Source organism: Hemitrygon akajei, chromosome 7 (genome assembly GCF_048418815.1).
Source record: "Hemitrygon akajei chromosome 7, sHemAka1.3, whole genome shotgun sequence".
Classification (NCBI taxonomy): domain Eukaryota; kingdom Metazoa; phylum Chordata; class Chondrichthyes; order Myliobatiformes; family Dasyatidae; genus Hemitrygon; species Hemitrygon akajei.
Window position 1 is genome coordinate 100,461,179 of NC_133130.1, and position 14,296 is coordinate 100,475,474.

The window sequence follows — 14,296 nt, forward strand, 5'->3', positions numbered from 1 at the left end:
TGGGCGTAACTTTAATGATTAGGGAGAATGTCACTGCTTCACTTAGAACTCTTTGTATAGTTCATCCTGCAAAGCCTTACAGGTGGAGCTCAGGTATAAGGAAGGTGCATCACTATAATAACATTGACTGCTGGCAAGCCAAAGATAGAGGAACAGAAACACTCAATGGCCACTTTATTAGGTACCTCCTGCTCCAAATAAAGTGGCCACTGAGTGAATGTTCATGGTCTTCTGCTGCTATAACAGCACATCCACTTCAAGTTTCAATATATTGTGCGGGCAGAGATGGTCTTCTGCACACCACTGTTGTACCATGTGGTTACTTGTGTCACTGCCACCTTCCTATGAGTTTGAACCAGTCTGGCTATTCTCCTCTCACCTCTCTCATTAACAGGCATTTCTGCCCACAGAACTGCCCCTCACTGAATGTTTTTGTTTTTCACACCAATCTCTGTAAACTCTAGAAAGTGGCCACTGAGTGTAGTTATTGTTCCATTCTATCAGCAACATTCTGGCACATCTTTTCAAACTGCACTGACATTTCTCGGCATCTGATTGCTGAAACAATAACCACTTTAGTCATTATCCCTTGCAACTGATTGGGTCTGAGGTTGGGCTTGATGAGAGGGAATTCTCAAGTGACAGCTTGATTGGCGGAGTTCTGGCAGTTTAGTCAGCATTTGGCGGGAAGAAAGGTAAATAGGGCGCTAGAATAGATCTGGTGGGGAGAAGAGGAATCAGGGAGTGGGACAGTGTATGAAGAGGAAATGGTGTATTGATGGGGTGTGCATCAGGATGAGAGTGAAGATTGGGTTGCAGGACGTTACATGGTCAAAGAGAAGGGGATCTTTGGTAAAGTGTGATAAGAGGAGGAGAGCAGTGAATGAAATGTTTGTTGAAATGATTTAGATCGGGGAATGCTATATATTTGGGGAAGAAAGGGCCGCAGATCAGTGAAGCAGGGATTCATAGCAGTAAGGCGACATCTAGTTATCTGTACATCTTTCAGCTCAGTGCTGCAGGGCAAAGACATTGTTGTTCCTACCATGTCCAGGGATGGCTGCTGTTGAAACAATGTACTCTAAATTCTTCTGGTGTGTTCAAAAGGAATGCTATACAAGAAATGTCAGAATCTTGTGCATCCTGATACTGAAATGATGACCATGGTTCACATCAGGTGACTCATGCAGGAAATACCTAGTCAAATTTCACAATTGACACATTTGGCCAAGAGATGGTTACAGGCATGACTTACTTGAGGTTAAATTTGTTTTTAATTGGAAAAATATGATCAGATTTCTCAGCCTTTTTGTTCTAAAAGAGAGCAGATGCAATCATCACTGATGCCTCATTGTGTTTCTCAATCACATTGCTAACGGTCCTCAGACCATGGAAGAGAAATAGCAATTTTGGACGTCTCTGTTAAAACATTGGCAAGGTTTTATTTTTACAGGCAATGAATTACTTTTGAAGTGCAGTAACTATTGTAATGCAGAAAGTACGCTAGCCAATGTGTGCATAGAAAGCTGACATAGCCACAATATAATGGCCAAATAATCTGTTTAATAAATTTCAGCAGAAGTAACTGATATTCTATCTGGGTAGGCTTCAACCTGATGACATTAACGTCAACTTCTCTAGCTTCTGCTAATTTCCCTTACCCCCCCCCCCCCCCCCGGTCCACTCTCTTTTTCCATTCCCTATTCTCCCCTCTGACCTGTTCTCTTTTCCTCACCTGCCCATCACCTCCCTCTCGTGCTCCTCCTGCTTCTCTTTCTCCCATGATCCACTGTCTTCTCCTGTCAGATTTCTTCTTCAGCCCTGTATTTTTTTCACCTATCACCTCCCATCTTCTTGCTTCACCACCCCCTCCCTCATCCACCCACCATCTCTGACACCTGACTTCACTGATCACTGCCAACTTGTACTCCTTCCCTTCTCCCCCCCCCCCCACCTTATTCTGGCTTCTGCCTCCTTCCTTTCCAATCCTGTTGAAGGGTCTGAAATGTTGACTGTTTACTCCCCACCGTAGATGCTGCCCGACCTGTTGAATTCCTCCAGCATTTTTGTGTGTTAATCAGTTTAATAATGTTGATTGAGGGATAAATTGTGGTCCAGGACAAACAGTATAATGGGTCCACCTGAGAGAGTGATTGGGGCCTTGTTTAATATTGTACCTTAAGACAATGCTCCCTCAGTATTGCAATGGATTGTCAGCCTGGATTTTTCCATTCATGTATCTTGAATTGGCCTCTGATTCTGAAGCATGAATGCTATCCATCAAGCCTTCATTAGCGTTAGACCAGCAGATAAATCCTACTTACATTTTATCTTGCTGAGCTTTGCATAATATATGCACCGTAATCTATTGTGCCCCAAATTCTGAAAGAATCATTGTATTATTGGAAGTGAGATAAAGGAAGACTTCAGCTTGACTGGGCATTGCGGTGCTCAATTTAACCCAAATTTAATTCCTTGTTTGCAAATCAGCTTTTAATGCTGCAATCTTTATTCCTTCAGCATCTCTCCGCATCTTTGAAACAAGCCTCTTGAGAGATTTCATTGAACACTTTTTAGAGATTCATAAACAAACATTTCATTCACTCATGCAAAAAGTTTGAAATCTGACCACCATAACTTGCCTTTGACAATTTTTTTGTACATTTCAAAATAACCACCAATTTTATCTCAAATGATAGATTTTAAGGCCACATAGTGAGCTGTCAGTAGTAGGTACCAAGTTGCTCCCAATTTTATGTATGAATCATGAAAACAAATTATTTGGATGACTTGCTTGTTCTGTAAATTGATCAGTGCAGTCGTGTACATTGCTCGCACAAGATGGATGCTCATAAAATTGGATAATTGGTATCATCACTCTTCATCCAGTGTTGATTTGTCAAATTAGACTATTGTGATCCAGTTAGGTCACATATTAACCACATACACACAGAGCTTAACTTTAAGCAGCAAGAATGCCTCTCCATATTTTCATTATTTAAAAAGACCCTCAACAGCTTGTAAGTTTATTAACATAATGATTGAAAACAGTTCTGACTGATGAAAGACCATGGAGCTGAGAAGTTAATTCTATTACTGCCTCTTGAATTGCTGCATATTTCCAGCACCTATTTTATTTCTGGATTTCCAGCCATCATGGAGGTTTGCTTTTTTTTTCCAGGCTAGCTGATGACTACTGGGAGAATGGGTAGTTGGAGAGAATTGTTAGGAGATGCAGTTTGATGATTCCTTCTCTGAGTTACTATTCTCTACGTGTGATTGATGGACTTCTTGTATCACTGCATTTTTTGTTAGGTCTCACTCCAAGCAAACCTCTTTAGCTCCCTCTCTCCTCTGCAATTTAAATGGGTTAGATCATCCAGCCTCTGTATAAACAAAGCACATCCTTTGTTAACCCACTACAAGCTGAAAGTCCTACTCTCATGTCAGCCTGCAACAACTTCTTCCAACAGTCCGAGATGCTTTGACATAACCAGATCACTGATTGGCAGCTGAGACCCCAGAACAGAAAGTATTACTCCTCTCCTTGCAGTGTTGCCTAATGCAGGAAACCTCACCAAGGAATGGAAAGAACCGAATGAGACAAAATTGCCAATTATTTTGTTGTCTATTAACTTACTAATCAGCCCACCTACATTTTTGTCCAATTCATTTAGATGAAGCACTGGCTCTCTTCCACAAAATTAGAGCTGGGTTTGTTTACCAACACAACAAGCAATGCAATATGGGTAACTTGTTATAGACATCATGATAAATGGATGGGGTACAAGTTTGGTCTGAGTTATACTAGAAAAATTGATATTTATTAATTCAAACAGACTTTTTTTTTCTATACTGACCAAGTTTAGCCCCTTGCAGGACAATGGCATGCAACTTTTCCCACAGCTAAGGCCAATGGTTGGAGGCCTGGAGGCAGCTTGTTCAGGGGTTGAAGGCCTATGTGTGTGAGGGGCTGGGAGAGTGAGTAAAGGGGCTTGAGTTGCTGTTGTCATCTTGTTTTGTTCTATGTTGAGTTGTTGCGTTGAACATTGTGAGCATATCATGTTGGTACCAGAATGTGTGGTAACACTTGTGGGCTGCCCCAAGCACATCCTTGGGTGTGTTGGTTGTTAATCCAAATGGCATATTTCACTATGTGTTTTGATGTACATATGATAAATAGAAACTGAGTTGGAACCTACTTATTCAGTGCCTTGTTTTTGTCATACTGTGACTTGGATCACACTGATGAACTCATACCTGCTTGGGGTTACTATCAGTGTTATCAGAAATATCAACCAGGAGCTAGCAGGTAAGTGCAAAGATGTTGGATTGCCATTACCTTTACATCCACATCAGCTACTCCTCTCCACAGACCCTCAGCACCCGCCATCCACCCATGCACTGCCACTCTACACTTCATGCCCACACTGACACAGTCACTGTCCGACTGTGTTTTCATATGTCCTGCTGCTACCTGGAAGAATTCCTCGTCGAGTCACTTTGTCACTTTATCATTTCCTGACAGTGTCACCTAATGTTCAGATACTCCTGTACCTAGTGTCACTTTATGGACATACAAACCGTGTATGTATATACTCAAAAGTTACTTGTATATTGTGTTGTATAGGATTGCTTTTATATTTGTATTTATTATGTTATTAAGCCTATCGTGATTTTATGCTACATCAGGTTCAAAGTAACAATAATTTGCTTCTCCTTTACACTTGTGTACTGAATGACAGTAAACAATATTGAATCTTGAACTAACAAGTTGAAAATAAACCTACTTATCCTTCTTGAAAAAAGATGTTGGTCATCCTTCAATTCCTCAAGTGCAACTGAATATTCCTCAAGGCCTGAACAGATTTGATATGGCAAAGTTATTTCCCATGGTAGGGGAGTCTAGGACAAGAGGGCATGACTTTAGGATTGAAGGATGCCCATTTAGAACAGAGATGCGGAAAAATTACTTTAGTCAGAGGGTGGTGAATCTGTGGAATTTGTTGTCATGAGCGGCTGTGGAGGCCAAGTCATTGGGTGCATTTAAGGCAGAGATAGATAGGTTCTTGATTAGCTGGGGCATCAAAGAGTATGGGGAGAAGGCAGGGGAGTGGGGATGATTGGAAGAATTGGATTAGCCATGATTGAATGGCAGAGCAGACTCAATAGGCTGAATGGCCTACTTCTGCTCCTATATCTTATGGTCTTATAATATTACTCATACCATCAACTATTGAAATAGAAGTCGTTTCTCCCTACACAGAACTGAAGGTTGTCTGCCAGTAATATATAAAGGCATGAGAACTGTGTTGCACTGTGTTGTTTTTTCGCAAAAGGGTAAATTATTGTTTTAGTGAAAACCAAGAATTATCGAAGATCATTCCAACTAAACCTGATAACTTATTCCAGAAGCGTTCTTAGCTTAAAGCGCAAGTCCAAGGTAGAGATGAATACTAAATTTATGTATATTAGATGCTGTCTTTGAGTTTATGTCTGAGCTTGCACCTGCACAGCATCTGGAGAAAATTTTGAATTCAAGCTTTAGTAGAATCAGAATCAGGTTTAGTATCACTGACATACATCGTGAAATTTGTTGTTTTGTGGCAGCAGTACATTACAGTAATGACTAACTTTGATAATGAGAACTTAAAAGTCATACAAGCTTGTTCTTGGGTTAAAACAAATCTATGGAGCTGAAATGCTAATTGAAATTCAGAGAATGTCAGCCTAAACAGCTGTTCTCTACTTACCTGTCTATATAATTACTTATATTGTAGATTGTGTATTCAACAATCCCGTTATTAAAATTAATTAATTTGGTAAATGACCTTGACACAGATTTTAAATTAATTCCCTAAATAATCCTTCTATCTGTTTCATCATATTTGAATATTAACTATGTTGTACTCTGCTGTACTGAATAATAACATCTTAAGGCTTTTGTTGTAGGAATGACATGTAAATATACTTCTCTTAATATTATTTTCTGCTGGGCACACACTAATTTTCATGCCATACCTTTGGTAATGCATCATAATTATTAATTATTTCTCATAACTAGTCATATATGTTGGCACACGTCATTGACTGGATACATGTGCTTGCAAGAACATCAAATTGAAAGTACAAGCTAGTTTTACATAATGAAAGCAACACACACAAAATGCGGGATGGAACTCAGTAGGTTTGTTAGCATCTATGGAAAGGAGTAAACAGTCGATGTTCCGGGCTGCAACCCTTCATCAGGACTGGAGAAAAAAAGAGATGAGAAGTTACAGTAAGAAGGTGGGGGAAGGGGAGGAAGAAATACCAGGTTGTAGGTGATAGGTGAAACTGGGAGAGGGGGAAGGGTGAAGTAAAGAGCTGGGAAGTCAATTGGTGACAGAGATATAGGGCTGGAGAAGGGGGAATCTGATTGGAGAAGACAGAAAACCATGGGAGAAAGGGAAGGGGAGGAGCACCAGAGGGACGTGACGGGCAGGTAAGGAGATATGGTGAGAGAGGGAAATGGGAATGGGGGATGGTGAAGGGCAGTGGGCATTATGAGAAGTTTGAGAAATCGATGTTCATGCCATCAGGTTGGAAACTACTCAGACGAAATTTAAGAATTTAAGGTGTTGTTCCTCCAACCTGAGTGTGGCTTCATCGCGGCAGTAGAGGAGGCCATGGACTGACATATCGGAATGAATGGGAAGTAGAATTAAAATGGGTGGCCTCTGGGAGGTCCTGCTTTTCTGGCAAACTCCCAATCTATGTTATGTCTCACCGATATACAGGAGGCCACACCAAGAGCACCCAATGGAATTTTCCGTAACTTCCACCATCTCTAATGGCATTCCATCACCAAGCACATCTTTCCCTCCCCCTCCTACTTTCTGCTTGCTTACTGCAGGAATTGCTCCCTACGCGACTCCCTTGTCCATTTGTCCCTCCCCACTGATCTCCCTTCTGGCACTTATCCTTGCAAGCAGAGTAAGTGCTATACCTGGCCCTATACCTCCTCCCTCACTACCATTCAGAGCCCCAATCAGTCCTTCCAGATGAGCCAACTCTTCACCTGTATGTCTGTTGGGTTATCAACTGTATCTAGTGCTCCCAGTTTAGCCTCCTGTATATCGGTGAGACCGGACATAGATTGGGAGACCCTTTCACCAAGCATCTATGCTCTGTCCACTAGAATAAGTGGTTTCTCCCAGTGGTCACTGTATTTAAGGTAAATTTAACCTGGAGTGCAAATATCTAAATTTGATTTTACAACTGGTTTCATCTGAACTTCTCAACGAGATTAGGACATCAAAAATGTACCCTAATCCCTTTTCTCTAGAGTGTAAATCTTTGATTTGTAGGATTTTGATTTGGAGTGCAGGCCACCACTGAATCTCAGCTGACATGTAAATTAGACAGTATAGTCTGTAAGGGGCAGAAGTCATGAACACTGATGATTTAGGAGATTGCTAAAGGCGCAGTTCATCCACAGACTTGATGATGGTATCTTGCCAGACGTGGCGGCATGACTTCTTCGCAGGGAGTTTTTAGATCAGAATTTATCTGAGACACTGTAGTAATTGTGCAATATAATTGAGTATGCACATTATTCTTCACTTAGCAAAATTTGGTTCCATTGTCTTCAATAGAATTGAATTTTTTGAGAGTAGTGTGCATGTAGGCAACTATGCATCACTTTTGGCTCAGGTAGCTGAGTAAGTATTTTTACCTACCTGTCTTGTATGATACTAAAAGTGACAAATGAAGATCCACTTCAAAATGACTTCCTACATACTTCAGATCGGCAGGACAAAGAAGCCTTATATTGCTGGATATGCTGCCTATTAGCTTGTCATTTCATTCTGGCTCATTGGCATCATGATCCAATAGCATCAGCCGGAAGAGAAGGAGAGAAATTCATCCCAGTGCACCAGTCAATATTTAAGATGCTATCAATATCACAAAATAAATGATTTGTTTATTACTTACTTCTTAAGAAACCCTGAACTTTGCAAATAGACTGCTGCTTTTCCATCAGTATTTCACTGGTTGGAAACCTCATGCAAACATCCTCAGGACATGAAAGATGATGGGAAAAATAGCAAGTTCGTTGTCTTTCCAAACCCCTATTCAGCATGGAGTCAGTGGCTAGCATCATCAATATGACAGTGGCATCCATCAGGTCAGAGTGTGCTGACAGCTTCCATACAAGCTCAGATGTCCAGCATTTTTGCTTTGGGTGTCAATTCTGACAAAACCAAATGGTTGTAATATTACTCTTGCAATTTATTTTCACACTGACAGAGGAAGGTACAAGATGTCAATACTAGGAGAGTGACTTACTGGACCTACAGTATATTTGCCCAGGATTAATATTCTGGTAAACTAAGGTGTCCAAGATGAAAACTTAACAACTTACTACCTTTTAGTCCATACATCTGAGGGTAGATTTTGAAGGGAAATTATCAAAAGTCTAAGCTAATAAATTGTTGAATTTCTAGGCTGCCTCAATCTAGATCAATGGCACTGTTAATCCCCAGACATTCCACCTCTCCCGAAAGTTCCGGGAGTCTCCCATATATTGATAGCGGCTCCCTGATGTCCGCAAATTATATTATCCCAGACAATACTCATATATCAGTTTGAAAAGGCAAAATTGCTTCATGATAGGTCTGAAGGAAATGAACTCAAACCCAAAACACCTTGGAGTCTAGAGTAAAGATTTCCATATTTATTTTTATTGCCTACCCTTTTCTAGATTTATAAACTGCCTGTATAACCATTTCAGGATATGTTTTATATGTCTTGCAACTTCTTAAATGGCAAGTAGGAACCCCTGATCTACTTGATTCTCTCTTTGATTGTCTGCCTAGCCATCAGCTACAATTAATCCTCCTTCTAAATCCACCAGAGTAAATACACATAACTTTACTCCTCTGTAGAAATGTAGTGGTTAGCACAATGCTTAACAGCTCCTGCGACGACACTGGTGCCAAGCTGTATCGGCCTTTGCCCTTCCCTTAGACAACATCGGTGTCGTGGAGAGGAGAGACTTGCTGCATGGGCAACTGCTGGTCTTCCATAAACCTTGCCTGGCCCTGTGCCCTGGAAACCATTTCAGGCGCAGATCCATAGTCTCGCGAGACTAACGGATGCCACCACTTCTCCCTCCAAGAATGGAAAAACCTACAAAAAGCCCATCCAACCATTGAGCATATCTACTCGGTGTACTGTCACAAGAAAGCAGCATCCATCATCGTGGACCATCCAGGCTATTCACTGCTTCCACTGAGAACCTTAGGTACCACACCACCAGGTTCGGAACAGTTCAACCAGCAAGCTCCAGAGCCAGCATGGATAACTTACTCACCTCAACTCTAAACTGATTCCACAACTCATGTTCTTAGTGTTATTTATTTACTTTTTTTAGAATTTGCAAAGCTTGTCTTCTTTTGCACATTGGTTGGTTGTCTGTCCTTGTGTGTAGCTTTTTATTGATTCTGTTGTATTTCTTTGTGCAGCTTTGCATGACTGCAATAAAATGGATCTCAAGATAATATATGGTGACATATCTATTCTGCCTATTCTTAGGTACCTCCTGAACCTAATAAACTGGCCACTGAGTACAGAATATGTTCATGGTTTTCTGCTGCTGTAGCCCATCCACTTCAAGGTTTGACTTGTTGTGCAGTCAAGATGCTCTTCTTCCCACCACAATTATAATGTGTGGTCATTTGAATAGCTGTCACTTTTCATCAATTTGAATCAGTCTGGCCATTCTCCTCTGACTTTTTTCATTAACAATGCTTTTTCACCTCACTCACTGGGCGTTTTTTTTGCACCATTCTCTGTAAACTCTGCAGACTGTTGTCTATGAAAATCCCAGGAGATCAGCAGTTTCTGGGATACTCAAACCACCCTATCTGGCACCAACAATCATTCCATGGTCAAAGTCGCTTAGATCACATTTCCTCCCCCATTCTGATGTTTGCTCTGAACAATAACTGAACCTCTTGACCATGTCTGCATGCCTTTATGCATTGAGTTGCTGCCACATGATGGCTGATTAGATATTTGCATTAATGAGAAGCTGCACAAGTGTACCTAATAAAGTGGCCACTGAGTATACGTACTTTAATAATAAATTTACTTTGAACTTTGAATTTTGAACTAGCCTCTGCCAACTGCAGCTCCTGCTCCCTGCCAATGTACAGTGGTATTCTGATTCCCAATATAAATATACTATCCCCATTTCCTTTTCCTTGAGAAAACTCGTATTATTTCTGCCCTGCTTTTGTGTTTCTTTTCAGCATTCAGCCTTGTCTGTAATTGTGAAAGTGTTATCACTAGCTGTCACATGGATATCATCTATCGGTGTGACAGGAGCAGCTTTAAGAAAATTCTGCCTGACAAACTCTGGAAATCTCAAATCAACCCACACACAACATATCAAACAGAATACAGTATCAGATTGTCTGACAAAGATACCCTTGGAGATTTTGTTAAAAGATTCATTTTTAACTGCAGAAAATTGCTAAGGATTTAATATAGCATGTATAAAAGTGACACTCAAGATTTGAGCTCTGTGAGTTTCAAAGCCCCCTATGCCTATAGTGCATGGAAATGTACCAGTGCATTTTGCTATGTAACACTTTGCATAGCATCGAGTTTCTCAAGGTTCTGTTACTTGTACAAGTTTGATAAGGATTTGCTCCCCATGGATTTTCAAACAAGTGTACTGGAATGGAATTGAAAATCAAAAAGAAATGTGCATGCTGGAAATCTGAGGTGGAAACAGAAACACAAAAAAAATCTTCAGAACCATCTCAAGTGAGGCAGCATTAGTGGGAAGTGAAACAGGGCATTAATCTTACAATTCTGATGAAACATCATCAACTTAAAAAGTTAATTCTGTTCGCTCTCCATGGATGCTGTCAGATCTGATGAATATTCTGAGTATTCTATGTTTTAATCTGTTTAGCTTTCTCAGTTTTTCTGAAGTATTATGTGCCAGATATTTGGAACCTTATGATTTCTTGGTTCTATTTACTGAATTAACACATTTATTTACATGTTGTGAATAACATATTGGAACCAATAGCAGAATTAAGTTACTGCTATTTATTACTAATATAGCTTTGCTTAGAAATGATTATTGACTAAGCTCCAACAGAGCATGTGCAAAGTTTGTGGTGATTGTTATTCTTAGAAATGATCACTTTCTCAATTTGGGTGACATCAGTCCCATTACATTACCACCTGGCTTTGGTTAATTTTATTTTGTTAGTGTATTATTTTCTTGAAAGCTTGTATAGATATAGATATATATATATATATATATAGTTTAAGAGTACTTTTGATGTCTGGCCTAATATTTACCAATCAATCAATATCACAAAACCAGATGATTGGATCATTATTACATTGCTAATAGTACGACCTTTTGCATTGCTTATTGTACAAGCTCCCACATTTTCAACGACACTTTAAAATAGGGGTGCAACCTTTTTCATGCCATGGACCTCTACCATTAGCCAAAAGGTCTATAGATTCTAGGTTGGGAACCCCTGCTTTAAAAGGTAGAAAAAGTGACTTAAGACTCCAAAGAACACTTTATAAATACATGTCATCCTTTGACTTTTCATGAAATCATAAACAATTGTGTCAATATAAAATCTTGTAGTATTAATGTATCACTTATTAATTTGATGTTTGGGGGTCAGTGTTTGTTAGGTTCAATTCGAGCCATGGATTCCCTGTGGAGATCGGTCCAAATGCCAGCATCCTCCAGCTTAAGGAGGTAGTTGCTAAGAGACAAGATGTTCCAATTGACCAGCTGCGTGTGATCTTTGTTGGAAAGGAGCTGAGGAATGACTTGACACTGCAGGTAGGTTCTCTGTCATTTTTTTTCGCTTTCCTTGCTGAGAGGCTGCCAACTCTGAGGCTTATAGCTCTAATAATGCCTATCTGACATTCAGGTCTCAGGTGCAATTGAATAAATGGTGACTGGGGCTTTCTTGAACTTTATTCAATGTAGCTTCGCTAATTCTGACCTTAATTATGCAGCAAATGTGTAAGTAAGGACAGGAGACAAGTCTGCACTAATTGAGCAAATGTTTGCTGTCTGGGTGAGCTAGTTATCTATTTCTGTGTTTTCCTTTTAGTATTCCTTTTCACATTTTTCATTTTCCAATCTTTGCTCAGTACCAAGATAGGAGACCTGAATGCGATGAATCACTGTTTTAAAGATCAGGGACAACTCAAATAATTGTAAAATTGATGTCTGAACTTTCCCTTGCCCGTTCTTGTAGTCAGTTTGAAAGTTTATAGGGATGAGATGGTTGGATTTTCCCTTTTTGTGATCTGTGATATACTGTTATGATTGGGGAATTTAGTGTGCCTGTTGGCTTAACTGAATGGAAATCAACCTTCCACAATATGCAGAAAATCTGTTTTTTGTTGAAAATTTAATTGTTCTGAAGTGAAGATTTTCTCATTGGTTTTGATAGGTTGCATTGTCCAATCAAAGCTTTCTTTGTGTATCTTGTGAAGTGGTGCTGCTTTATTACCTTCAAAATACTGAAGAAATTGAGTAAAATAAAAGGAGAGTCTCAGCTTTGTATAGTTTTACTCTTTATCACTTGGACAAATTATATAAAAATGGTAGGTCTTTGAAAAACTCCCTCATATAATACTTGGTTCTGTTTATAAACAATTGTTTGTACAGAAAAGAATATTGTTTAATGTGATAGAGGGTCCCACATGAGATTGAGAAATGTTTTTTGTACTTACTAGGTACAGTATGTTATTTCAGCTAAGCATCTGTGGCAATTATTCTTCCTTGAGTCTCCTTATTTGCTATACCACAGACATAATACACAAACTACTTCTTTGGACATGCTTAGTTTGCACATCTCCTGGAGATTACCGGATAGTACAATGCTCTTCATTTTGTTTTACACCATGTTTAATAATGAAGTATCAGATGCAATATAAAACAGGAAAGCAATCCACCTTCAGTTCATTTTGCTCGAGTATGCATTAAACTATGAAAAGGCAAAAAAAAGGTGAGATTTGTGTTGGTTTGCATAAGCTGATGATCACATTCATTGACTTTGGTAGGGTTAAATATTTAACCAGACATATTGCAAGTGTCCATTATAAGGGCATTAAAATCCATACTGAGACTCTACACCAGTCATTTTCACTATCCAACAAATATTCTGATCCTAAAATACTGCAAATGATGGGTGCCTCTGAGAAGCAGGTCACAATTTACTCAGAGCATGTTACTGCACTTACTAGAGACATCCTTTTGAACAGAAAAATCCTACAAGAAGTAGTGGATATGGTCCAGTCCATCACAGGTAAAGCCTTCCAACACATCAGAGCACATCAACATGAAGTGTTGTTGCAGGAAGTCAGCATCCATCATCAGGACTTCCCCAAAGGAGCCTCAGGACTCAAAACCACCAAGTTCAGGAACAGTTATTACCCCTCTACCATTAGACTGTTGAACCAAAAGGAATAATTTCACTTGCCCCATCACTGAACTGTTACCACATCCTATGGACTCACTTCCAAGTGCTCTTCATCGCCAGTTCTCGATATTTATTGCCCTGTTGGATATGGTCTTTCATTGATTCTATTATGGTTATTGGATTTACTGAATATGCCTGCAAGTAAACAAACCTCAAGGTTGTATATGGTGACATATATGCACTACGATAATAAATTTACTTTGAACTTTGAACATTATTCAAAACAATGCGCTTTCTTCATCTATATATTTTTTGTGATCTGAGCCTTACTGGCATTTATTTCTCATCCTAATTACCTTTGAGTAGGTGGTAGCAAGCTGTCTTCGTGAACCAGTGTAGTCATTCTTGCGAAAATATTCCCACTTGTTGGAAGTTGCATTATTAGACTGAGCAACCTCAAGAGAACATCTATTTATTTCCAATCAAGATGGTGCATAATTTGGAGAGAAATATGCCTTCGAGGTGTCAGGGGTCATAGGTTTGGCAAGTCCTGTCAGGGTAACCTCGGTGCGTAACTTCTGTGTAGATGGTTTGAATGGTTAGGTGTAGGAGTTAGGATGCCAGTTAGGGAAACTGCTTTGTTCTGGATGGTATTAGACTTGTTGAGTATTACTGGAAATGCACTCAGATCAAGCAAGTGAAGAGAACTGCATCACACTCTAGACTTGTGACTTGTATATAATGAAGAGAATTTAGGGTATCAAGAAGAAAGCTACTTGCTGTACGATACGAGTCTTTGGCTTAGTCTTGGAGCTGTAGTAAGAGAA

The 14,296-nt window shown here is 39.7% G+C and overlaps 1 protein-coding gene across 1 annotated transcript in view; it reads left to right on the forward strand.

The window, feature by feature from the left end:
• prkn (parkin RBR E3 ubiquitin protein ligase) overlaps window positions 1–14,296 on the forward strand; it is a 1,122,674-nt gene that overhangs the window by 143,449 nt on the left and 964,929 nt on the right. The window contains exon 2 of the mRNA XM_073051587.1: window positions 11,712–11,875. Within this exon, the coding sequence (XP_072907688.1) occupies window positions 11,712–11,875 (164 nt within the window). The remainder of the gene's footprint in view (window positions 1–11,711; window positions 11,876–14,296) is intronic.